The 27,670-nt window shown below is 40.3% G+C and overlaps 1 protein-coding gene across 1 annotated transcript in view; it reads left to right on the forward strand.

The window, feature by feature from the left end:
- Positions 1-6,362: 6,362 nt before the first annotated feature.
- The window catches only part of MCCC1 (methylcrotonyl-CoA carboxylase subunit 1), a 59,202-nt gene continuing 37,894 nt past the window's right edge, over positions 6,363-27,670 (forward strand). Inside the window, exons 1-7 of the mRNA XM_021692447.1 lie at positions 6,363-6,594; positions 10,484-10,530; positions 11,766-11,902; positions 15,071-15,166; positions 23,959-24,080; positions 24,504-24,651; positions 24,739-24,860. Of these exons, the coding sequence (XP_021548122.1) occupies positions 6,506-6,594; positions 10,484-10,530; positions 11,766-11,902; positions 15,071-15,166; positions 23,959-24,080; positions 24,504-24,651; positions 24,739-24,860 (761 nt within the window). The 5' untranslated portion in view covers positions 6,363-6,505. The remainder of the gene's footprint in view (positions 6,595-10,483; positions 10,531-11,765; positions 11,903-15,070; positions 15,167-23,958; positions 24,081-24,503; positions 24,652-24,738; positions 24,861-27,670) is intronic.

The following is a 27,670-nucleotide window of genomic DNA, read 5'->3' on the forward strand; positions in this document are numbered from 1 at the left end:
TCTTTCCCATTAAAAAAATGCCTCAGCTTTGTCTATAAAATGGACTTCTAGTGCTTTTACTATCCATGTCTTCTATGATATACATATGTCTGATGACCTACTTGCCTCTTCTTCCACTTTAATTAAAAAAAAATCATCAAAAAACCCACCATATCACAGGTTGTCTAGGTTTGATGTGACACCAACAAGAGGAACAAATCAACTTATACTCTTGATGACTCCTCCTGCAGAATCACTAGAGACTAAGAATTCAATGGCTATGGACAACACAATTCACTAATCAGCAAGAAACAATAGCCCTTAATTTTTGTACACATCTATGCCAGACACTAGGCTAAGTTTAGATCCATCCCATATAATTCTCACAACTTATAGATGAATAAAGTCAGACTTGAGGAAATTAATCACCTCCATGTCAACCAGCTCGCAAGTGGCAGAGCCAGAATTTGACTGCCAGTTGGTCTGGTAGCAAGAGCTCTGGACTTGCCACGGCAGCGGTGACACTAAGTGCTGCCTGAAGCCTCACACCAGCACAAGCTCCTTTTTCACAGAGAAAATGAATTTCTCCAGAATCATGAGAGATTAGGAGACACGAAAGGAGGACTTGGTGGGGAGTGAAAGAGCTGATCTTTAGTAAAGTTCTCTGCCTCCTTGAAGGAGACTGAGGGGCTCTATAAAACAAGGGTTTCTCATTTGTATGGGATTGTGTGGCTCTAAAGTGGCTCTCGGTGGCTCTAAAGATGAAGGAATGGAGGAAACTTCTCAGGTCATTTTTTATTTCTTTGAAAATAGAGAAATCTTCCAACCGCCAACCAACTTTTCTTTCTTGAATGTAGATCCCCCCCTTGTGGTAACTTGCTTCTTCTGCACTGTTATAGCCACCTTTTCTATTCTAAAATTCACTTTATTCTGTAGAGCAACCTGCCAAGAATCGTACTCCTGCCTGTTTTTACAGCTAAAGGAAGGAGCTGAGTCTTCTAACAGAAAAGACCACATACCCCTAGCATTCTTTAGGAAAGGAATAATTCAGGTCACCCTAGAGGACATGTTGACTTTCCTGACTTGTTCTCTTATGAGTCAATAGGGTTAGCAAGGTCCTCAGTTTAGTCTTAATAGAGTATTGAATTGTATTAAAAGTTTTTGTAATAAAAAACTTTATTTTGGAGGTGAATTTATGTCATTAGTGTCTTATAATTCGATTTTTGTGCTATAAAAATTTTTGTTTACCAACGTAGTGGAGGTTGTTGCTTGAATCAATACATTAAATCATCTTTCTATAGTTCATTTTGTTCTATTCTCTACTGCCACTTTATTACTAGCTAGGAAGACCTATTTGAGAGAATCTGAATTTTTGAGAAGGAAACCACATTAAAGTTATAAATGAAATCTCCCAACTCTTAGACCAGACTAATTGACTAGATTACTGGTTTACTTAAGTGCTGCCAGTTTATCCATCCATTTATTCATTCATTCAACCAACATCAATTAAGGACTTACTAAATGCCTGATACTCTGGTAGGGGCTGAGATAAATAAGAAGAAGTCCTGTATTCACTGTATTAGTCCTGTACAGCTATATAACAAGTTAACTGAAAACTTAGCCGCTTAAAACAACACACATTTATGATCTCACGCAGTTTCTGAGGGTCAGAAATCCTGGAGCAATTTGCTGGGTGGTTCTGGTTCAGGGTCTCTTACTAGGAGGCAGTTAAGCTGTTGGCAAGAGCTGTAGTCATCTGAAAGTGCAACTGGAGCTGAAGGATCTGCTTCCAAGTTCACATCATGTGGCATATCTATAGGAATGCTCACAACATGACAGCTGACTTTCCCCAGGTGAGTGATTCGAGAGAGAGAGAGAGACTGGCCACCTATTCACAAAGGTTACATACCATCACTTGTGTTGAATTCTATTGGTCACACCAACCATCTCTGGTATAATGTGGGAATGAAGACCAGAAGAGGTGGAAATCAATGGGGGCCATCTTGGATGCTGGCTACTCCGGGTCCATTGTCAAGGTTGAATTACTGGTTTACTTTTTGGGGACAATTCAGGTAAATAAATTCCAGTATGTACACTAAAAAAAGTGGCTTAATAGGGAACTATACAAAAGGTAATGAGGACAGGGCCCTTTCCAGCCTGCTACCAACTCTGCCCCAAGTATAGCACCTCACCAGGAGAGCAGCCCCTCAACCTCTGGTGCTAACAGTCTATTGACCAGCTGCTGCTGAGGCAGACTTGCCTTTTCACCAAGGCTGGTTGTTGGCTTATTGCTCTACAGTGTTAACTGATAGCTTTGCCTCAGGATTTGTTAACTCTTTGTCATAATATAATCCAAAGAGATCTGGACCACACAGATACCCCACAGGACATCACACTGAACCATTACTTAGATGATATTATGCTAATTAGACAGGACAAGCACAAAGCAATTATTATGTTGGAAGCCTTGCCAAGACATGTGTATTCCAGGAAGTAGGAGGCAAACCTGATGAAGATTAGGGACGCAGGGGGTCAGAGGCATGCCAGATATCCCCTCCAAAATAAAATACAGATAGTTTGCATCTTGCATCCTTTCCACAAAGAAGAAGCCATAGAACCAGGTAGGCCTTTTTAGGGTCTAGAGGCAACATTCCACAGTTAGGAAAATTTCCTCTGGCCCATTTACCGGGGGACATAGAAAACTATCAGTTTTGGGTGAGGCCCAAGCGGGAGAGGGCAGTACAGCAACTCCAGGCTGTAATGCAATCAGCTCTGCTGCTTGAGCTACACCATCAGGCAAACCTCATTGGAGGTATCAGTGGTGGGTAAAGGTAAGGTATGGAATTTCTGGCAAACTCCAGTGGGAGAATGATAACACAGGCCCTGAGTATTCTGGAGGCCATGCCATTTGCGGCAGAGAAATAGATGCCCTTTAAGATACAGCTCGTGGGGGCACCTGGGTGGCTCAGTCGGTTAAGCGACTGCCTTCGGCTCAGGTCATGATCCTGGAGTCCTGGGATCCAGTCCTGCATCGGGCTCCCTGCTCGGCGGGGAGTCTGCTTCTCCCTCTGACCCTCCTCCCTCTCGTGCTCTCTGTCTCTCATTCTCTCTCGCAAATAAATAAATAAAACCTTTAAAAAAAAAAAAAAGATACAGCTCATGGCATGTTACTGGGTCCCGGAACACTTGACTTCTGGACACTGTTACCACATATCCAGAATTGCCCATGTTGAGCTGAATTCTGTCAAAACTACTAAGTAATGAAGTCAGTCGTAAAATGGATAATAGGACAGAGGTCAATAAATTACAGCTCATGCTTGGGCCACCTGTTTTTGTAAATAACGTTTTGTGGAGCACAGCCATGCCCATTTGTTTATGTATTGTCTACAGCTGCTTTACAACAGCAGAGTTGAATAGTTGTAATAGAAACAGGTCCACAAAACTTAGAATATTTACTATCTTCCCTTTTACAGAAAATTTGCCAAGCCTCTGGGCAGTTAAATGTTTAAATTTATAAGAAACTACTGAACAGTTTTTCTAAAATGGTATTTGTCTTTCTCTATCTGGCTAATTTTACTTAGCATAATGTCTTTCCAGGTTCATCCATGTTGTCGTAAATGGCAGGATTTCTTTCTCATAGATGAATATTATTTCATTGTGTACATTTATACTGCATCTTCTTGGTTCATCCAGTCGATGGACACCTAGGTGGTTTCCACATCTTGGCTATTGTGAATAATGCTGCAATGAGGGTGGAAGTTGCAGGTATCTCTACAAGGTACTGATTTCCTTTCTTTCGGATATATACCGAAGTGGGATTGCTGGCTCATATGGTAGTTCTATTTTTAATTTTCTTTCTTTTTTTTTTTTTTAAAGATTTTATTTATTTGACAGAGAGAAACATAGCGAGAGAGGGAACACAAGCAGGGGGAGTAGGAGAGGGAGAAGCAGGCTTCCTGCAGAGCAGGGAGCCCGATGCGGGGCTCGATCCCAGGACCCTGGGACCATGACCTGAGCCCAAGGCAGACGCTTAACGACTGAGCCACCCAGGCGCCCCTATTTTTAATTTTCTAAGCCTCCTCCATACTGGTTCCCATAATGGCTATTTTACATTCCCACCAACAGTATACAAGTGCTCCCTTCTGTCTACATGCCCACCAACATTTGTGATCTTTTGTCTTTCTGATGGTAGCCATCCCAACGGGTGTGAAGTGATATCTCATTGTGGTTTTGATTTGTATTTCCCTGATGATTAGTGATATTGAGCACCTTTTCACATAGCTGTTTGATATTTGTATGTCTTCTTTGGAAAAATGTCTATTCTGGTCCTTTGATCATTTTAGGTTGGGTTATTTGGTTTTTGCTATTTTTTATAATTAATGAACAGCATGCATCACTTCATTTTATTTTATTTTTTTTTAATTTTCATTTATTTATTTGTCAGAGAGAAGGAGAGAGAGAGAGAGCACGAGCAGGGGGAGCAGTAGGGAGAAGCAGGCTCCCTGCTGAACAAGGAGCCCGATGTGGGACTCGATCCCAGGACCCTGGGATCATGACCTGAGCCAACAGCAAACACTTAACTGACTGAGCCACCCAGGCGTCCCTATTTTTTGCTATTGAGTTGTATGAATTCTTTATGTATTTTACCTATCAACCTGTTGGTTTGTAACCCTCCTGGAAGCTTCCCAGGTGCAATCTAAAATCAGGCCCCAATTTTCTCTTGCATTACAGTGCTTTTTTTCTTATTGATTTGTGGGAGTTACTTATATATTAAAGAAGGTAGCCCTTCATCTGTGATAAGAGTTATAAAATTATTCCCAGTTTACTGTTTGTTTTTTCCTATGTATGTTTTGCTGGGCAGAGTTAAAAAAACTGAATTTGATTAATTTTCTTTTATAGTTTAAGCACTGTGTTACACTTAGAAAAACCTTCCCTCTTTTAAGATCTCCCATGATGTTTTCTAGCCTCTTTTATGCTTCCATCTTTTATATTAATCTCTTATTCTTTTAGAACTTATTTTGATTTTAGGTATGAGAAGTAAGGATTCAACTTTATTCCCCAGAGAGCTAGCCACTTGTTCTAATACCACTTCTTGAATTATTGAGTCTTAAAATCTAGAATGTATGTTGAATTTTACTAATGACCTGTTAAGCATCTATGAACATAAGATTTTTTCTTTTAAACTACTAAGATATTAATTAATTATATGAACAGTGAATCATTTCTTGTAACATCTTCCATTTCATCCAAGTTTTCAAATTTCTTTGCTTACAGTTGAGCAAAATTAGTCTCCTACAAATCTATAATTTGTTTTCTGTATCTGTGACTTTTCTCCACTTATTTTTTTTATCATGACAAGTGTGCCTTTTTCTCCATTTACTTTTATTAAATTAGTTAACTACATTATTAATTTCTTTTCTAAACCTCTGGATTTATTAGTTCTTTAGTATTAGTTTTCTTAACTCATTAATTTCTTCTTTTATTGTTACTAATTTCTTTATTCTGCTTTCCTTATGTTTATTTTTGCGTTTTTTAGCCCTTGAATTGGATGATTATTTTACTTCCATTATGAATTTGCTTATCAACCCTGCTTTAACTATGTCCAAATAAGCATCTGTATGTAGTGTTTTCAGTGTTTTTATTTTCTAGATATTTTGCAATTTCGGTTTGACTTCCTCTATTTCCCAATAGTGCACTAAAACACTTATTTATTTTTATTTATTATTATTATTATTAGAGAGAGAGAGAGAGAGCACTCCCAAAGGACAGGAGCGGGTAGGGGGAAAAGAAGAGAGAATCTCAAGCAAACTTCGGGCTGAGCAAAGAGCCCCACCCTGGGCTGAGACTGAGATCATGACCTGAGCCAAAATCAAGAATCGGAAGCTTAACCCACTGAGCCACCTAGGTGCCCCTCAACTAAAACACTCTTTTAAAAAACTCGGGTAGTTTTAACTTTTTAAAATTTTATTTTAGTTATTTATTTCAGGTTTTTTTATTTTCTCCTTTCTTGAGAACACTAGAAAATCTGTGTTTTGCTCTTCATCCCATTTGACTTTTCCCCCAGGACTCCGCCTGCACCACTGTCTCCAGCCTTTAATGAGAAAGGTCAGGAGGCGGGTTCTCCTTAAAGCGCGAAGAGAACGAAGGAACCCAGCGGGCCAGTAGAGGGCACAGCAACCCAGGACCCACAGGTGCTAAGGAAGGTGAGGGCGGACCCTGCGTTCCGCAGGCGCCACACCCAGGGGGCCCGAAGAAGCAGGGACCACACGCCCGCGGGTTCGTGGCCGATTGGCCAATCGTCGCCCCCGACGCCCCGCTCTGTCCTTTGATTGGTTTTGATGGAGACGTCCTTCGCCCCCCCCCCCCCCCCCCCCCGCCACACACGCCAGAGAGGCCTAGAGCGAGACTCAGACCTGGACGGTGGCCCGTGGAGGACAACAGGCTTGCGGAGCGGAGGCAAGGTTTTGCAGCGAGGGGGAAGCCGCTGGTGTACCAAGGAGTCGGAGAGGGACCGTGTTGTGGGGACATGGCCGCAGCCTCTGCGGTGTCGGTGCTGCTAGTGGCGGCGGAGAGGAACCGGTGGCTGCGAGTCCCGAGCCTGCTGCTGCCGCCTAGGTATCGTGAGGTGGAGGAACGATGGATCTGTGTCTGGGACCGGGGGCGGGCAGGGCTGGTGGTAAATGGGCTCCTGCACGCCGCGAGAGGGGCGCAGGGGCCGAGGGTGGAGGGGGTGGGGCGGGACCAAGGGAGGACGGAAGGAAAATCCCGGCCCCTTTCGGGGTGTTCTGCTTTCAGTCTTGGCATCGGGAGGGAGACATCTTCACACCCGACCCTTCCTTTTCCTCCCCTTTTCCCATATCCACCCCGCAGCCGCCTGCCTCTGTTTTTCCATTTTTGAGGCGTGGGGGAGGGGTGGAGCTGGGTCGGCCGCATCCACGCTGCCCTCACTGTCGCGGCGAGAGCGACGCCGGCTCAGCTGCTGCAGTTAACCTGGTGCTTTCACTGCGTTCCCTGCGTGGGAGTGTTGATAAACCCCGGCTCTGGTGAAGCCCAGACAGGTCAGCGACTTGCCCAAGTTTACACACGTAGTAAGAAATGGAGCCAGGACGCCCTCAAGCGCCTTTTGGTTCGGCTAGCCCCGGTCAAGTGTCCAGTTCAGAGATTCTTGGAGTTCTTTTTCATTGTTGGAATGGATCAGGTTAAGAAAAGCAAATTTATCTTCCAGAGGGCCGAGAGGCTGTTTTGTCAAAAGTTCTTGGAGGCAAGTTAACTAACCTGACTCCAGATCAGTTTCAAATTGTGACCGTAAGCTTCAATGACAATAACTTTGGCACCCTCAGGTTTCCAGGTAGCAGGCTTCCCTAACTTGCTTTGCTTCTTCACCTTTCTCCTCCTCACCTCCTTCTCCGTTCTGGAAAGACGGCATAGCTTAGGGCTGAAGGGCGCTCAGACTGCAGTCAGAAGCCAGGGATCTCAGCTTTGCTACTCACTAGCTGTGTGAGCGACTTTGGGAAGTTAATGCCTCCGTGCTTCAGTTTACTTACCTAGGAGGAGGTGATGATATTATTCCTAGAGGAGATAATATTAGTACCTAGGATTGTGTGAGTTAAATGAATTAATGCATGGAAAGAGGCTCAAACAACCTTGTGCATATGAATCAATCCATAAATGCAGCCTTTGCAGACTTCCATTTGGGTCAAGTTTTTTGCTTGCTTTTGTTTTCCACGAGTAGAGGTATTTAGATTTCAGTTACTTAATTTTAGGACTAGCCCCAGAGTATAAAATAAGACAGTTGGTAAAAGCAGTGTTAGTGCTCCTCTCTTTCTCCTCATTTTTCTTTTCTTAGGTTTCCAGGGCTCTTCTGGAGATTACACAGACCCAATTTCCCTCTCTTCCCTCTCCCTCTCAAATCTTCCCGACTGTGTATAGAACTGTTCTCAAGTACCTGTGATCCTGGAAAATGTTAGCGTTGTTAATGGCATAAGGAATTACAAATCTTGCCATGATAGAGGGTGGTTACATGTCTTGTAATGATTCTCTAGTAACTCAGAGAAAAGAAATCTGGTGGTGGGATTTTAGAAATGAGAATCAACTGATACAGAAGTTATCTTGAATTAGGGTGGAATTATCTCATGGAAGGAACTTCTTAATTTTGTTTTTTAAGCCATTGTTTTAAGTTGTAGCTTAGATAATGGTGAAAAATGGAATATCCCAATCAAAACATGGTTGGGATAGAGGATTATGTTAAGTGGTGTGTATGTATGTGATTGTCTGTCTTGACTAGAATGGCAGAAGAAAACTTCAGTTCAGCGGTGGCCTTGAAACTTAATCAGAGTTTTAAGCTGGATTTACCAAGAAGCAGCCATTTTATAGATCCGTCTGTGCAGGACAGGCCTTGAATCTTATAAAAAAAAGAAACACCAAAAACCTGTCTGAAGAATAGGAGGATGCTATGAACTAGAAGATACCTTTTAAAGATAAGGAAAAACGACGTTTCTCCTTAAAGATCAAGAGAGTGAGGTCAGTGGAATTGGAAAGATGTGGGAAAGCAATAACCTCCTGAGGAAGCTGTCTTGTGGAACTCAAGTGCCATAGCTGTGGGTCTTCCCCCCCCAGCCCTTAATGGATGTCAGGGTCTGATTGAGTGTGCATCAGAGGCCAATGACTGCCGGCCCCACTGTATAATCCCACCTCCTGCACCTCCACCCCAGGGAAATGCTAGTCCTGTTCAGTTACCTAGTTATAAACACAGCATATACATGCTACACATACATAGTTGCATAGAATCTAATGTACATTATGCTTTTTATCACCTGCTTTGTAAATGATCTAAAATGGTTAGTTCTTTATAACCATAGTTTTGCCAAATCTTCCAGATATGGATGGAAAAGACGAAGATGGAATTCCTTCTGTAATTTGTTGTTTTCCCAGTGTATTCTTTTTAGCTGACACCTGATAGGCATTATACTTTTTGTTGCCAGAGTGAATGTGGCCTGCTTTCTGTCAGCTCTCGGTTACAGTTTTGTAACTTACTGTATCAATAGGTATCATGGAACTTAAAAATTGTCTTAGACCTTAATGAACTTCTACCTAGTTAAGACACCTCAAACAAGTCGTTTAGCCTCCCTGGTTCTCCATTTCTTATTAATACAAGGACTCAGCTTAAATTATATACTTTGACAACTGAAAAGTATCTTCAAGAGCACCTGTTGGAGTCTCCTGTCTTCTGTGAGGACACTGAAGTCTGAGTTGTAAAGTGAAAATTGGGTCTTGAAAGAGGGAAAAAATCTTAGATGTTACCATAGTTACCATACCCTCCAAGGCTCAACCCCTCCTACAAAATCTTAGTATTCATGTTTTTGCATTAGGGGGCCATAATGAAAAAAGCCTGGAGAAACACTGATGTAAAGAGACTTGCCTGGGGTCACCAACAGCTGGTCGGTGGGGGCTTTTCTGGCCCCATAGCCAGCATTCTTTCTGCTGCCCTTGATCAACTCCTTCTCTTTACTTCTCTGGGCTTAATTGTTCAAACCTGTCTTATCAGTTTTCAGGGGTTGAATTAGATCGGTATTTTTCTTTTTCTTTTTTTTTTTAAAGATTTTATTTATTTATTTGAGAGAGAGAATGAGATAGAGAGAGCATGAGAGGGGGGAGGGGCAGAGGGAGAAGCAGACTCCCCGCTGAGCAGGGAGCCCGATGCGGGACTCGATCCCAGGACTCCGGGATCATGACCTGAGCCGAAGGCAGTCACTTAACCAACTGAGCCACCCAGGCGCCCTAGATTGGTATTTTTCAAGCCATAGTTTGACCAGCGTATTTTATTTAGTAAACTGGAATAGAACAGAGAGTATCAAAACGCAGGGAAAATCTTTTGTCACGAAACTTCTGTTTTGTGTGTGGAACAACTTGTGAAGTCAAATATAGTTTTTACTTTGGGTTCTAGTCAAAAGAGTTTGAAAAAGCTGGATGTTCTTGAAGTACCTTGACTTTCTTCTTCTTTTTTTTTTTTTTTTTAAGATTTTATTTATTTGAGAGAGAGAATGAAATGAGAGAGCATGAGACGGAGGAGGGTCAGAGGGAGAAGCAGACTCCCTACTGAGCAGGGAGCCCGATGCGGGACTCGATCCCGGGACTCCAGGATCATGACCTGAGCCAAAGGCAGTTGCTCAACCAACTGAGCCACCCAGGCGCCCACCTTGACTTTCTTCTAATTGTTGGTGACTCTGTGGCCATATGCCAGCCTCTGGAACGAGCAGGTTAGGTGATCCATCTCCATCTCAAGGACACGCCGTGCCAGGGAAAAAAGAGCCAGCACCGTAACTTCTGGTTTCTAGAGGAATTTTCTTCCCACAAAGAAAGTCTTAAGTCACTTTGTAGGCTTCAGGCTTAACGAAGGTCATATCTGGATTTGGTTTCAAGTCTTAAAAATTTTTGATTCTTTTGAAACAACAACTGATCTTGTGTATCCTGTTTAATTATAATTCCATTTGGATTCATTTGATAGGAGATGGACTTGGAAGCAGAGAACCATGAAGTATGCAACAACCACAGGTACAGTTTCTGCTCTACTTGGCTTTGCTTCAGATTGTGAAATGTTAAATTCCTTAATTTGTGTGTGTAGAATTAGTTCTCATATACTTTTGAAGTTTGGGATTTTCATGATCATTTTCTTAGTAAGTATTGAGTCATGGTTTCTACCTCTTTTTATGTCAGATCTCTCTTGTTGAGTCTAAAACATATACAGAAATAATTGGGAACATTTAAATGTATGTTGTTATTTCTGCCTCTTTGATCATCCTTAGTGCAGTGAATTGCAAAGGCATAACTGTGATGGTCTAAATCAGTGCTTTACAACAGTTCTGTTAAGTAGTAGAATGTGTTGTCAAATAAAATATTACATGGAATTCCCAACTCTGAAACATATCTAAGTGTAACTTGTGGTTGATTGGATGCAGCTTCCTCCCCACAAGACACACATGCATACGTCATCCCAGCAGCTCTTGCGACAACTCAGGCTCTCTCGATCCCCACAGAAAGACCTTGTTTTAAGTTACATAACCGTACTTTTTGAGAAAAATAATTATTGTAAACTGCCAGGGAACATTCACTTTATGTGTGATGATGGAAGTGCATTTTACATAGTGACACAATCAAATGTCCTCATGGCCCCAGCGCCAGTGTACCGGCCTGGTCCTCACTTACGTTGCGAGAGAGCCTCGCATGTCTGTGTATGTGTACGGGCTAGAGGCGGTGGGCAGAGTGACTGAGACTTCACATTCGGGAGTGAAGCTGACCTGGGTTCCAATCCTGGCTCCACCATTTCTTTTAGCTATATTATTTCAGGAAAGCTGTATCTCTGAGTTGTAATTTCTTTAAGATTGATATGATAATAATAGTATCTACTTCGTGGGATTATTGTGAAGATTTAAGTCCAGAGTGAGTTTTTAGCACAGGTCCTGAGGCATAAGTACTTATGAAAGATTAATTACTGATGGGGGTTTGGGGCTATTGTAATTTGACCTTTGGCATTATCAAAGCATCTTTTCATTTTAAAGTTGAAAAAGCTGAATAACTTAAGAGTTGATGTTAATGAGGGCATCTTGAATTTCAATGAAGAGAAGAAAAAGCACTAATATTAGTTAAAATGGTTATTTGAGGCTCTGCTGTGTTGATTTTACCAAAACAAATGTTTATCGGCTGGTTCATATCATGAGATGGTTATTTCGCTTTCTCATTCTTTGCTCTCTGGTAACATTTGTGTGTGATTTTCATGGTGTTTTAAACAGGACGAAACATTGCCAAACTCCTTATTGCAAACAGAGGAGAAATTGCCTGCAGGGTGATACGAACAGCCAAAAAAATGGGTATACAGTCCGTGGCTGTGTATAGTGAGGCCGACAGGACCTCCATGCATGTCAACATGGTATGTTGTTAAAAACTGAAAGTCAAATTTTGTAAGCGATTGGCTTTTTTTATTGTGTTGGTATTTTACTTCTTTATGTTGACAGTTTATGTTTGTTGTGTTACCAGGGCACAAGTGGGTAAGTTCTCTCATCCTGTTGGGAACGGTTTCCAAACATAACACCAGTTGAACGAAACAGTTTGTTTGGGTTGTGTAGTTGACTTACGGGCAAAGTCCTGTCTCATCAGGGGTTGGTTAAGACAGTTCACAGAATGTGGCCACAGATCATACTTTGAGTGGCACATACCCGGATCCCCCATGTACAAGAAGGATCCAGGTTCCAGTCTTAGCAACTACCACTTACTCACCAAGGGATCTTCGACGAGTCACTTAATGTTTCTGAGCCGTGGCTTAACTATAAGATTATAACTAAAAGGATCCTACTCCCCTGAGTGTTACCACTTGTTACTAGCTGTTCTTCACCAGCCAGAACCAACCATGGATGAATTCAACTCTTGGTCTTCCTTACGCCTGTGGCAAGACCGAGCAGTGACAGAAATTTGTGGCAACTGGCCGCCTCTGGGCTTTCAGCATTGCATGGCAGGCGCATGGGCTCCCTGGCCACTTTTCTTTCTCATTCTGTGTAGTGACCAACTCAAGCCTGCTTTGCTCCATTCCAGCCTCTGACTCTCCCTCTAACCACCTATTCTCAGCTGATGATCTTGATTCACAGAGGAAGAAGAAGTGCACTTCTGTTCGCTGCCTCAGCATCTGTCCTCGTCCCGTCCAAGGCTAGTTGTCTTCCTGTGCTCTGGAGTCCTCCTCTTACCTTTTCAAACATCTTCCAGCTGCTTCTTGTCTTGCTGTGTACTCTCTAGATCATTTCATCTCCTAGGGCTTTGCCGACCCTTCCAAATTTCTATTTCTATTTCTAGGCCATACTCTTTTGAATGTGCTACAAGTACATCCAACTGCCCGCGTGACATCTCCACGTGGATGTGTCACAGCTACCAAACTAATGTGCCTGAAATTGAACTCATGACTTTGTTCTGTAGTGAAGCTGCGTTTCCTGCAGACTTCCCTAACCCAGCAGATGGCAACAGTGTGGCCCATAAAAGCCATAATGCCAGAAGTCTGGGCGTCTTGGAACATCTTCTGTCTTCCCACCACACCACTCTACATGACTTCCCCTTCCTCATTTGGGCAGTCACCTGGTGCGGTTTATTCAGTTTCCCGAACACTTCTTTCCTCTTCTTTCTGCCCTCCCCCCTTGGTACCTCAAGTCATAGCCACCATCACCTTTGCCGGTCCGGTGCCGCAGCCTCCTAAGTGGTCTCCCTACTTGCATCTTGACCACTTCCATGGTATGTTCTACATTGCAGCCAGGCCAGTAGCCTAAAAGCAGATTTTCTCGTGGTGTTCCTCTGCTTTAAATGCCTTAAACCTTTTGATCATCTACTGGATTAGCAAGAATTTAAGAGATGGGTAGTATTGTTGGTTATAACGTGGTTAAAAATTAGTATGTTGATGAAACGTATGTTGGTGATACCATTTCAAGGGATGATTAACCAGGAGCTATTAAAATGTCATATCCTTCACCAAGCCCTGCAAACGTTCCTCTAGATCTCAGTCCAGATACAGTGCTCACTCAGTGCTCACACGTATATGCAAATAAGGCATTTATGGGAATGCTGCCAGCATCCAGCTTTTTGCCATTATGGCCTAAATGTCTGTTCAGAGCTACATGATTAAATGAACTGTGGCACCTCCATCCTGTGGAACATTATGCAATTGTTATACAAAAATGAGGTAGACACATGTGCACTAGCAAGGAGGGAGAGCTCCCAAGACATACTGTTAGTGAAAAAAGCAATTACAGAAGTTTGATCCTGTTCGTATTAAAACAAAAACTAAAACTGTATGTGTTTATGTAAATATATACAAATAAATAGGAATATGGATATGGAAGAATATGTCCCAAATTCATCATAGTAGTTCTATCTGGAAGAGGTTTGAAGTGAGGGAGAGGGGCGGTGCCAAAAGGCTCCTTTGCCTTGGTATCATTGTTCACGTTCTTTAGAATAAGAATGGATTTGTGTTTTTGTGGAATTAAAAGTTTAAAAACAAAAAAACAATACCCAGAAAACTTCATTATGTGTTCCCTTGGGAGAAAATCCAAAGCTTTTGGAGGCCCAGGAGGCCCCCTGAAACCTGTGCTCCCTGGTCTGTCCAGCCACATCTCTGGCCCCTGGCCCCTGGCTCACTGGGCTCCAGCCACACAAGCCTCTGTCAGTCCCTCCAATGGACCAAGTTTCTTCCCAGCTCCCACTTTCTTTGTGTGGGAGGCTGGCCCCCTTCTCCATTCCTGTTCCCATCTCCACATCCTCCACCCGTTTGCCTGGCCAAGTCCTGGTCCTCCCGGAGGAGCCCCTGACCTTCCCTCCCAGCCTTTCCCTGAGCACCCTCAGGCCTGATCATCGGTCTTCCTCTTCACCTGCATCGTGTCCTTTGTTTTTCCTTCATGGCCTTTATTGCAGTTGTCACTACATGTGTGGATATATGTTTGATGTCTGTCTCTCCCTCCAGGCAGGGACGTGTGTTCAGTGTTGTGCAGGCAGCTCCTACCTTGAAGCGTGCACGGCACATAGTAGGCATTCAGTGAGTCTTCGAATGAATGAGTGAAGTTTTCTCTCTGGTCTGCTTCGAGGGCTGCTGTGATTATGTGGACATTTGAAAGGACAGTGTAAAAAGTAGTTCACAAAAGTAAAGAGTGCTATCGTCATACTTGAATAATTATATACACTTTAGTAAACTTCATAATTTTATTTCTTGCTGCATACAACTGTCATATTTTATCTCGTCAAATTATACACTTTTGGCATTAGATACATTTAAGGTTATCATTGTTACTAATGATGATACTGTTGCTTTCTCTCCTAAAGACATTTCACTTTAGTGTTTGGTTTATACATAAAAATCAAGTTTGGGCATCCTCTTCATGCAAAAGATTCCAAACTGGCTTATTTTTATAGCAGACATGAGCTGGTCCTTCTGTTTCTTAATTCTTGCATTGTTCTTGGGGAGCCAGTCTTTTTATTTATAATAATCAAATGACCCTGAAGCCGTTCTGTTGTGTATTAGTGTGTGCTAGCTGTGAGATCTTTTAAGCATGTAATATTCCTTAAACAGGCAGATGAAGCATATTCCATCGGCCCCGCTCCCTCGCAGCAGAGCTACCTTTCTATGGAGAAAATCATTCAAGTGGCCAAGATCTCCGCTGCCCAGGTAAGAGTCGTGAAGAGATTTGCAATGTAAAAGGAATAAGTTTTGTACAATTCACACAAAATTACTAACCATTTTCAGAACTCATTCTTCGTTTTTAGCCATTCCCAAGATTTTTACATTTGATTATGGGGTTGTTGTATACTAGACATGTCCCTTATTCCTCAGTCACTCCACCTTCTCACTGAATCCTGTGCACTTTAGATCTTTTGGAAAACAGGTGGGGAAGGGTTTATATTACAAATTAAGATTAAGAGGGAATTCTGTCCTTCTACCATTAAAACCAGAGCCTAGGAACATCAGATCCTTCGTGGGAAATAGATGGTGCTATAAATTTCAAGAAAAAATATAATCAAGAAAGAAATCTGTTGCTCTCTGACTTCCCAGTCCCATTCTAGGCCCCACTCCCAAGTTTTCCAGTCTCCCAGGTTCAAAACTCCAATATTACTACATCAAAATAAAATAGGAATCAACTGTGCAGAGTCTTTGTTTGAAATTTCTTCGGAAGTAGTTCTTTTTTTTGAAGATTTTATTTATTTATTTGTCAGATCGAGACAGAGAGGGCGCGTACAAGCAGGGGGAGCGGCAGGCAGAGGGAGATGCAGGTTCCCCACTGAGCAAGGAACCCAATGTGGGACTTGATTCCAGAATCCTGGGATCATGACCCGAGCCCAAGGCAGATGCTTAACCAACTGAGCCACCCAGGCGTCCCAGAAGTAGTTCTTTTTTATCACACAACCAGACTTTATGATTTCTCATCTAGATTTCTGATTCTCAGCTGGTTTCCCTCCTTCTAAGTCCATTACCTATCCAGTGAGTTCTCCATACTCTTTAGACAAGTGGTTTTTTTTTTTTTAATTATGTTATGTTAGTCGCCATATATTACATCATTAGTTTTTGATGTAGTGTTCCATGATTCATTGTTTGCGTATTAACACCCAGTGCTCCATTCAATACGTGTAGACAAGTGTTTGTTAAAACACTAGTTTCATTATTATTCCCTGCTCTTTTTTTTTAATAACCTCACCCTTTCTCATCCTAGCCCCTAGTGAGTAATCTTCCTAGGTTGCTGTGGTTACAGGTTAGAGTTCAAACTCGTTAGCCTAGCATTTAAGAGTGTCCAATATTTGTCAAAACTTTTTTCTCATTGCCAGTTCTTTTATTAGCACTACCATGAACTTTTCTCAGCCTCCTTTATACACATGCTTATTTCTTCTGAGCATTTGCATGTATTATTCACCTGCCTGAAGTACTCTGTTCCCCCTTCTCTGATCCTTCATGGCTTTATTCTCAGCAAGCATTCCTTGGTCTCCTGCTTTGTGCCAGCTTCTAAGCATGGATGCAGCAGTGAATAAGACACATAGTTCCTACCCTGTGAAGCTACACTCTAGTAGGTGGGGCAGACAATAAATACTTAAACAGGTAAAGAAATAATACAATTAAGAATGTTATAAGTGGTGGAGAAAAGTAAAGCAGGATAAGGGGATAAAGACAGGTTAGGAGATACTTTAAAATCGGGTGGTCAGTAGAGGCCTTACCAAAGAGGTGACAGTTGAACAGAGACCTTGACTGACGAGGAGCCAGCCATATGAAGAATCTGAAGAGTGAGATTCAGGCAAATGCAATTGCCAAGACTCTGAGATTAAAACAAGCTTGGCGTTCAAGGGAGAGTAATATTCAGTGTAGATGGAGTAAAGGCAGTGAGGGGCTGTCATTCAGGATCCAGTCAGGAACACTGAAATTCCATTACATATTTCTTTTTTTTTGTTTTGTTTTTAGGAGAGATTATTATTACCTTCATTTTACAGATCGTAAAATCTAATGCACAGAAGGTTACATGATAACCCAAATTATCTAGTCTCCCTAATCAGAGGATGGCCCATGGCATTGTTTGGGAGCTCAGTAGAAATGCAGGCTTTGAACCCTTACCCCAAACCACTGTAATTTACATTTAATGCATAATTTGCATTTTTTAAAAAATCCCCAGGTACCTTGAAGGCAAAACTTATCATTGAAAGAGAGGATTAAATAAAAGTCTCCTGACTTCCAGCCCTATGTTAGATCAGGCTGAGCAGTAGAACTTTGTTGCCCTGCATTTTGGTAAAAGGGAAGGTATTATTTAATCAGAAATTTCAATTAATTAAAAAAGTTTCTTGTAGGGGCGCCTGGGTGGCTCAGTCAGTTAAGCATCTGCCTTCGGCTCAGGTCATGATTCCAGGGTTCTGGGATCAAGCCCCATGTCTGGCTCCCTGCTCAGCAGGGAGTCTCGTTCTCCCTCTGTCCCTACCCCTGCTCCTCATGTTCCCTGTCTCTTTCTCAAATAAATAAATAAAATCTTGAAAAAAAAAAAGTTTCTTGTAAGCAAGCCAGCTTTCTTATTTTATCATTGTTTTGTACTCTAATCAGTTATTTCCTTAGAGGTGAAAATCCCCCCCCCATTTTTTTTTTTTTTTTTGAGAGAGAGAGAGCAGGGGAGGAGGGTGGATGGTGGGGAAGGGCAGGGGGAGAGGGAGAGAGAATCTTAAGTAGACTCTGCGCTGAGTGCAAGCCCTACCAGGGCTCAACCTCATGACCCTGAGATCACGACTTGAGCGGAAACCAAGAGTCAGACACTTAACCGACTGTGCCACCCAGGCACACCTCAAATCTCCCTTTTTAGTGATAATTTGCTGAGACCATTTTTCAGTTTAAATAACAACCCTGTAGCAAATGAATGATATGCTAATTCTGGGGAATTTATTAACTCTGTGTCTATCTGGACTAGTATTCTATTAGATGCGATACTAACAAACAATGAAGAAAGAATAAATAATTTTCACAACTTTGCCTGGATATTCAAGATTTGAGATGGCTTGTAAACATTACAGGTAGTAATTAAAACAAAGAATAACATCAGAAAAATTAGTAATATGGGACTATTACTGGGTTAGGGGTTGGAATTAAGTCAGAAAACTTAAGCCAAAGAAACCCACTTCAGTTCTTCCTGGAATCCTGATTGAAAAGGAAATTTAGTGGGTTACGGTTGACAGGGCTCTCTAATAAAAGGATACTTGTCAATTAGGGGAGTAAAGCTTGCTTTAACTTTGAAGAAGAAACTTACTGATCTTTCTGATATAGGACTTTGAATAACGTTTGTCTAATGATTTTGAAAGAAGGTTGCCCAGAATGTAGAGTTGTTAATGTAGCCATTTTGACATAGGCATTTTTATGCATGCTAGAGTAACATTTGCACGTGAGCTAAATTTCTCCTGATTTGCTGGTGACATGGCTAGCTTGAGAGAATCTAGAAAATGTAATGGTTCTCTAGTTCTCTTCATTGTCATTTGTCTCAGATCTTCGCTGCATGGGAAAGATCAGGTAGTGAGTGCTGGCTGAAGATTAGAATCCCCTGAGGAGCCTTTTAAAGAGACTATTGCCATAGTGCTTTGGGGGCGGGCCCTAGAGTTAGTTACTGGAAGAGAGCTTATAGGGGTCTTGTGGAATACTAGTGATACTTTGTTACTTGAGCTGAGTGTTGGTTACACAGGTGGATTCAGTTAATGAAAACTATGTTTATAAAAGCTATATACTTATGACATGCACTTTTCTGTATGTGTATTATTTAGTGAAAGGTTTAAAAAAACTTTTATCCCCTCAGTTGGCAGGATTAGTTCCCAAGCATTAATGTTCTGTGAAGTGCTCCAGTTTCTTTTTTTTTTTTTTTTAAGATTTTATTTATTTATTTGAGACAGAGAGAGACAGAGAGCACATGAGAGGGGGGAGGGTCAGAGGGAGAAGCAGGCTCCCTGCCGAGCAGGGAGCCCGATGCGGGACTCGATCCCGGGACTTCAGGATCATGACCTGAGCCGAAGGCAGTCGCTTAACCAACTGAGCCACCCAGGCGCCCCTCCAGTTTCTTTTAATGTACCACTGGGAATGAAAAACTTTATTACAGGCATTTCAAAATCACTGATAAGTAACTTTAATGAATATTGCAAGTTATTTAAATGCTGGTCATCTATGTAGTTGACCAGAAGGAAATCCATATGTTTAAGTATTGGAGATGTGGATAGGAAATTTTTGATAATAAGAATTTGAAGAGTATGGCTTGTTCTCTCCATCAAGAAAAGGACACCTCTCATTTCTGCTTGAAGGCAGAGCCAACAACAACTTTGGACCTGTACATATGCTTGAAAAGTGCAACAGAAAGGTTACAGACTAAAAGCATGGAATAAATTATTTTGGCAGAGATTTAAGGGTAGGAGATGACAGTTTTTATCTTTACTGTTAAAGGCATATTAGTACTATGGAATGAAGGATCTAAATAGGCTTACAGTTCTGGGACCCACCAGGGTGAATTGGTGGCTAAATACATGCCCAATGGCTAGAGAAATTAGCCCCCTGGTAACAGTAGTATTACTAATTTTTCCTTTTTAATATATTCAAATGCTCAAGAATACTGTGATTTGGATATATTAAATTGTTCTTCCTAAGAGAAATTAGTTAAAACTTCTTGAGGTCATTCCTGTAATGTGTGGTTGGACTTTTTTTTTTTTTTTTTGCAAGAAGATAGGTGCTTTTCTTTTTAGTTCTGAAGGAGAATATTTATCTGGTTCATCAGAGTTCTTTTGAATTAACTATCTGTTCAAAAGAAGGGGAGCTAGCGACACTTTGAAAATGAAATTAAGGAAACAGTTATATTCACAATGATATCAGTAAAAATCAAATACTTAGCATTAAAGTTAGCAAAATCGGTTTAAGATCTATGCATGAAAACCATAACACATTGCTGAGAGGAATTAAAGAAGTTCTAAATAAATGGATAGATATATCAGTGGAAGAATCAATAGTGTTAAGATGGCAATTCTTTCCAAATTGATCTGTAGATTTAAGACAATCTTGATCAAAATTCCAATAGGCTTTTTTTGGTAAATGTTGACAAGCTGGTCCTAAAATAGCCCAAAGGTCTGGTATATAGTTAAAACAATTTTGAGGGGCGCCTGGCTGGCTCAGTCAGTAGAGCGTGCAGCTCTTGGTATCGGGGTTGTGAGTTCAAGCGCCATACTCGGTGCAGAGATTACTTAAAAATAAAATCTCTAAAAAAAACAATTTTGAAAAGATAAATTTGTAGGGTTTAGACTCTCGGATTTCAAAACTCATTATAAACCTACAGTAACCAAGACAGTATGGTATCAGAAGGAAAAATACATATGTCAGTGCAACAGAATAGAAAGTCCCACAATAAACTCACACATGTATGATCAATTTATTTTTGAAAAAAGAGCTAAAGTAAATCAGTGGGAAAGACAGTCTTTTCAACAAGTTGTGCTGTAACGATTGGATATTTATATGCAAAAAGATAAACCTAAAATCAGCAATAAACAGGACAAAGGTGCTGATACATGCTAAAAAATGGATGAACTTCGAAAATATTGTGTTCAGTGGAAGAAGGAAGCCAGTCACTTGAAGACTGTATGTATTGTATAATTCCATTTATATGGAATGTCCAAAATAGGCAAATCTATAGAAACAGAGTAAATCAGTGGTGGCCTAGGGCTGGGGATATGTAGGGAATGGAAAATAACCGCTAATAGGCATGGAGTTTGTTTTGGGGGTGACGAAAATTACATTACTAGATCTTACTCAGTATCTTAGATTATGGTAATGTTTGCCAACTCTGTGAATAATACTAAAAGTCATTGATTTGGCTAAGTTTATGGTACATCAGTTATATGTCAGTGAAGATGTCTTAAGAATGCAATATCATCATGTACAGACTAGAAAGGCTAAAATCAAAAAGACTGATAATACCACGTGTTGGCAGGGATATGGAGAAACTTAGAACCATTCATACATTGCTGATGGAAATGCAAAATAGAACAGGCACTTTAGAAAACTGGCTGGTTTTAAAAAGTTAAATATATACTTACCATATTTGACCCAACAGTTGCACTCCTGGGTATTTACCTGAGAGAAATGAAAAATATGTCCACATCTGTTACTTGTACGTGAGTTGTTCATAACAGCATTATTCATAATAGTCTAAAACTGGGAAAAAATCCAAATGAATGGATAAATAAAATGTGGGCTATCCATTCAGTACATCAACAAATACAAAAAGATCTGTAAAATATGAACTACCCATGCACACAACAAGGATGAGCCATTAATATGCTAAGCTAAAGAAGCCAGACACATAAGACTCTGCACTGTGTGGTTCCGTTTATATGAGATTTCTAAAAAAAGGCAAAATTACGAAAGACCAAAAGCAGGTCAGTAGTTGCCTGGTTCTGGGAGCAAGGATTAATCAATTATGCATAGGGGCACAGAGGAACTTATTCAAGTGATGGAAGTATTCTACAACTGGATTATAGTAATAGTTGCACAGTTGTATAAATTTGCTAAATTAATCAAACTATAAATGAGTGAATGTTATGTACTGTAAATCATTAAAAAAAAAGGCTGTTAAGACATAGGGAAGATGGATGTAGACCTGTTTCACTTTGCCTCATATAAGTAATATTTAACATTTCATGTAAAATTACTAAAATTGGACTCTGGTTTAAAAAACATCAAACTGTAGGGCACCTGGGTGGCTCAGTTGGTTAAGCGACTGCCTTCGGCTCAGGTCATGATCCTGGAGTCCCACATCGGGCTCCCTGCTCGGCAGGGAGTCTGCTTCTCCCTCTGACCCTCTTCCCTTTCGTGCTCTCTGTCTCTCATTCTCTCTCTCAAATAAATAAATAAAATCTTTAAAAAAAACCAAACATCAAACTGTGATCAAACTGACATCAAAATGTGATTACCTAGCATTTTGTTGTTTGCTGTCACTAAGATGTTGGTTTTCTAGTCATATGAGTTTACCAGATGTCTGAAGCGTACCCCTTTAATTTTGGAACATAACTATTCTTTGGGTTTTTTTTTTTTTAAGATTTTATTTATTTATTTAAAAGAGAGAGAGAGAGAGAGAGAAAGCACATGCACAAGCCAGGGGAGGGGCAAAGGGAGAGGGGAGAGAGAGAATCTCAAGCAGACCCCACACCGAGCGTGGAGCCCAACTTGGGGCTCCATCTTACGACCCCGAGATCATGACCTGAGCCAAAAATCAGGAGTTGGTCACTCAACCAACTAGCCACGAGGGTGCCCCTGAAACATAGCTATTCAAAGAATATTGACGTAAACATAACTATTTCAAAACAAACGTAGTGTTGGGTGAATTTTTTTCTTTTTACATTCTCTTGGTTGTAATTATTATATATTCTTATTATTTTAGAAGAACAAAAATGCCATCAGGGCTGTTGAGGTTGGAGAGAAAGTTGCTTTATCCCTCACTAAATTGTGTAAGACTGTTCTGCTTTTTGCTTTCCTCTGTATCCTCCCTTTTTGCTGTATGTTTGCTCTTAAGAATCTTACTGTCCTTCAGGTATTGATTTTCCTCTTCTGTGGGCTAGAAAGCCAGACAAATAAATTTCTTACAACTCTGAGTAAGTTGCAAGTGACTACGTTAACATATGAGGGGGTCCTATTTCCCAAAGTGTATGTAGACTCTAATATATGACCTTTTGTTTGCTTCTTAGCTTTTTTTTTTGGAAAGGTAATATTGGCAGATAGTGACCTGAAGATAAACAAGGTATTATTGTGCTAGTGTGTTCCTTTCAGTTTTAGGGTACCATGGTTTCAGTTCTAGGCCAGCTTTATATGGAGACAGAGTAAACAACCCTCCCCCCTGCTACTGTGGAGCCCTTTACTCCTGCTTCTAAATATTCATTGACACTCTACCCTAATAGCAGTATTATTTTAAATTAAAATGTAGATTCTTCTGTATGATCAAACAATTTCACTTATAGATCTATACCTAAAAGAATTTAAAGCAGGGACTCAAACAGGTACTTGTACACCAATGTTCATAGCAGTGTTACTCATAAAAGCAAAAGGTAGAAACGATCCACACATCTATCAACAGATGAATGGATAAGTAAAAAAAAACCCAAGATGTGGAATATACACAGTATTCTGTTCTTCAGCCATGAAAAGGAATGACATTCTTATGCATGCTACAACATGGAAGAGCCTTGAAAACATAATACTGAATGAAATAAACTAGACACAAAAGGACAAATATTGTACAAATCTGTTTATATTAGGTTCCTAGATTGGGTATTCATAGAGACAGAAAGTAAGGTAGAGGTTATCAGGGAACGTGGAATTGATATTTAATGGGTATAGAGTCTCTGGGATGATGACAGTGTTGTGGACACGGATGGTGGTAATAGTTGCACAGCATTGTGAATGTACTTTGATGCCACTGAACTCTACACTTAAAAGTTGTTAAAATGAAGGGGGGAAATCGGAGGGGGAGACGAACCATGAGAGACTATGGACTCTGAGAAACAAACAGGGTTTTAGAGGGGAGGGGGGTGGGGGGGATGGGTTAGCCCGGTGATGGATATTAAGGAGGGTGCGTACTGCATGGAGCACTGGGGATTATACGCAAACAATGAATCATGGAACACTACATCAAAAACTAATGATGTAATGTATGGTGATTAACATAACATGATAAAAAAAATTTTTTTTTAAATGTGGTTATATATTACCACAATAAAAAGAAGTATAGATTTATCTGGTTCAGGTCAGGCTTCGGAACTTCAGTATGGATGTTTCAGATCCCTCTTTGGAAACAGATTCTGATCGAGCCCATAGTGTACTTACCACCAGCGTAGGGAGAAGCTTCCCCAGAGGAAGATGACATCTCCGGCCTCGCACAGTGTGTCAGCAGAGTGCTAGTAAGTTTGTCCTTTCATTTTCGCTTCTAGGCTATCCATCCAGGATATGGTTTTCTTTCAGAAAACACGGAATTTGCCGAACTGTGTAAACAAGAAGGAATTCTTTTTATAGGTCCTCCTTCATCTGCAATTAAAGACATGGGTATAAAGAGGTATTAATTTCTATCTTTTAAATATAACCATAGGAAGGTCCATTGAAATGGTTGGTTTAACCTATAAGAGATATGGTAATTAGAACCTTTGGTTGTCATAGGCATTAAGTTATTCATCTGCCACTCCAGTGAGTTACAGAAAACGTCCATCTAATTAGGGTTTCTAATGAGTATATGAATTAGTTTTAGGGATTAAAAACAAGGTGGGATGAGCTATCACATGAAAAACTGGATTCCTGGTTATCACAGAAAAACCAATATTTTAATATTTGTGTGAATATTTGTTGTCTATAGTCTTTTCTTTACCTGTGGGATGTTTTATTTTAAAAAGTTCCATTGTATTTGTAGATTGGGCTATTGTTGTGTTTCTCTTGTATGAAATAACTCATAGGATTGAGACACCTGACCTTTTTTATCCGAAAGCACATCCAAATCCATAATGGCCGCTGCCGGGGTGCCTGTTGTGGAAGGTTATCATGGTGAGGACCAGTCGGACCAGTGCCTGAGGGAGTGCGCCGGGAGAATCGGTTATCCTGTCATGATTAAAGCCGTCCGGGGTGGGGGAGGAAAGGTAAGATCGTGCCTGCCGTGTTTTTCATTTCAGGCTAGTCTTCTTGGTTTTATTTAGGTTGTAGTCATAACTATCTTGCCATCTTAGGGCATGAGGATCGTCAGATCTGAAGAAGAATTCCAAGAACAGTTAGAATCAGCACGGAGAGAAGCTAAGAAGTCTTTCAATGATGATGCGATGCTGATCGAGAAGTTTGTAGACATGCCAAGGTGGGTTCGGCTTTTTTTCCGACTCAGCTTTTTAAAAGTAAATTATAAAAGAAATGCATACAAATTATATAAAATATAAAGTTCTACTAGTACCTAAGTACATTAAGTTCCCCAGTCCCACCCCCTGATGTAACCGTTTAGCATATATGGTGTGTATTCCTCCGAGCATTTTCTACACGAATAGAAATATTTATACATATACACACAGAATACAAAATACATACAGAAGTACAGTGAGTACAATATAATATAATATCATATGCTAATATGACATCATAGCTATCTTTACATGTCAGTAAATATAGGTCTACCTTATTCTTTTTATTGGGCTTAATGGTTCCATGATATTGATATACCATGGATTTATTCAATCCATTTATTGTTTTTGGTTTTTTTTAAGATTTTATTATTTGACAGAGTGAGCATAAGCAGGGGGAGTGGGAGAGGGAGAAACAGGCTCCCTGCTGAGCAGGGAGCCCGATGTGGAGCTCGATCCCAGGACCTTGCAATCATGACCTGAGCCGAAGGCAGATGCTTAACCGACTGAGCCACCCAGGCGCCCCTAATCCATTTCTTGTTGATGGAAGTTAGGGATTTTTTCAACATAAAAAAAAATTCTTGTAAGAAATTTACTTTTATCTTACAGAATTCTATAAACATCAGTTGAGATGCTCAGAGAATGAGAATAGATACCTAAATTGAGTTGGTAGTGGTATGTTAACAAATAATAATACTAACATCTCGCCCATATATCACACTTACCATTTGCCACATTCTAAACATTTTACATATACTAAATAATTTTGCTGTCCTAATCCTAATCTAATTCCTGCAACAATCCTGTAGGTAGGCCCTAGTCCCATTTTGCAGGTGAAGACTCTGAGGAACAGAATGGTCATATGACTTGCTTGAGCCAGCTGGGAAGTGGTGAGGCTGGGATTTGAATTCAGAATTCACACTCTAAGCCATTGTACTAAATTGCTTCTCTCGGTACTGCTATAACAAATGCCATGTGAATTTCTGATTTTTTTATTTTCTGGAATTTTATTTTCATATATATTGCTTAAAATAAGGTACTATAAAAGCTTCTTGTTTCATAGATTTTTGGTAATCATATATAAATACAACACATTATAGATATATATATATTTGTATTTATATATATGTAAATTTATATATATATAAATATATATATATATTTATATATATATAAAAGCTGTAAGTCAAGTGACTTTATCAAGAATAATTCACTTGGGAACCATGAGCAGAGAGGGATTTACCTTGAAGGTAATATACTAAAGCTTCAGGCCCTTCCTTGTGTGAGCCTCTTCTAAGATCCTATACCTTATTTTGTATTCTTCTTAAATTGTTTTTGTTTCAAGTGCTACAAAACTTTGAACTGTCCCTGAACATGGCACGGTAAGTTAAATTCATTTAGATTTTGATAGTTAAAAAGTCTGCCACCTATTAGTGAAAAGTAAGGCAAAAATGGAGGAAATTCTAAGGTAAATTGAGAGCTCCCTTTCACAATATGTTTCAAAAAAGAATAGGCCAACTGTCCAAATTGGCATGCTTTTGAGTTAGAATTATCGTGGAGATGTCAGTTAGCTATTTCAGTGACCATAACTCAATGCCTACAACATTTTCTGAAGATGTGAATTCTTTACATGTGAAATGTTAGCTGTATATAACCTCACATTGTAATTTGTTCTCCCAATAGCTGGGAAGCTCCTGGGAATCAAGGACCTGATAGTACATTTCTTTTTATTTTCCCCTGTATATCATCTGGCATACTACTTTCTTCATGACAGTCATCAATAATAATATTTTTTGAAATATAGAAGTAATATAAATACATTACAAACACGGAAAATAGAGAAGATGGGAAACAAAGTCACTCATAATCTCATTCTCCTAATACAAGTAATAGTATTTCTCTATATATTTAATCTGTATTTTCTAATAATAATATTTTAATATCATGATAATTATACTGTTTTGTGTGCTGCTAAGTAATTACCTGTTGAGTTAATGGAGTGCTAGAAGATTGTCAAGGTGCTGCTTATAACTCAGAAAAGTACATATCAAGATGTTTTATAAATCTGCTCGGAACTACTGAGCTTACCTGAAAGGCTGGGATAGAAACAGTCTTCAAAGCGTACTATTTTGGAGGATAAAAAAGGAAATTGGGTTCCTTTCTCAGTTTACATTCAATATATATTCCAGATAGATTAAAAATGTAAATAGGAAAATAAAAACTGTGGAACTCTTAGAAAACATCAAGGCATTCTTGGTAGACTCCAGCTGTATCTGACTGTCTAGCCAGACTCCAGCAGTGGCTGAACTGGAACAGCTGGGATTTGTGCACCTCCTGGTTCTCAGACAGGAGAATGTGTGCTGTAGAATCTCTTAAGTTAGATAAAGCAGCACAGAAAGAGGATCAGTCAGAAAAAGGAAAATAACAAAAGCGATATGATCACTACAGAAATCATAACAGAACACAGGTCCTCAAAAAGTTTCCCTTGTAAGCCGCCCCAGGAATAAGTGTTTCCAGCTTCTGAGAACTCAGAAAAGAGCTGTACTGTGTCCCTGGTATGTGTTCCTTTCAGAACCTGGAGTCCATGCTTTACTGACTCCTTCCCTGGAGCAGCTAACACATAAGGCAGTGTCAGTGGAAGTGATAAAATTTTACATTTGGAATTTGAAAAACAAACCATTTAGTTCCAACACGTAAAGAGCTGGGAAGTTGTCACTCACATCCAAGAAGCAAGTAAAAATCTGAACAAAATGGAAGTCAGTGAGTTTGAGAC

Source organism: Neomonachus schauinslandi, chromosome 1 (assembly GCF_002201575.2).
Source record: "Neomonachus schauinslandi chromosome 1, ASM220157v2, whole genome shotgun sequence".
Taxonomy (NCBI): Eukaryota; Metazoa; Chordata; class Mammalia; order Carnivora; family Phocidae; genus Neomonachus; species Neomonachus schauinslandi.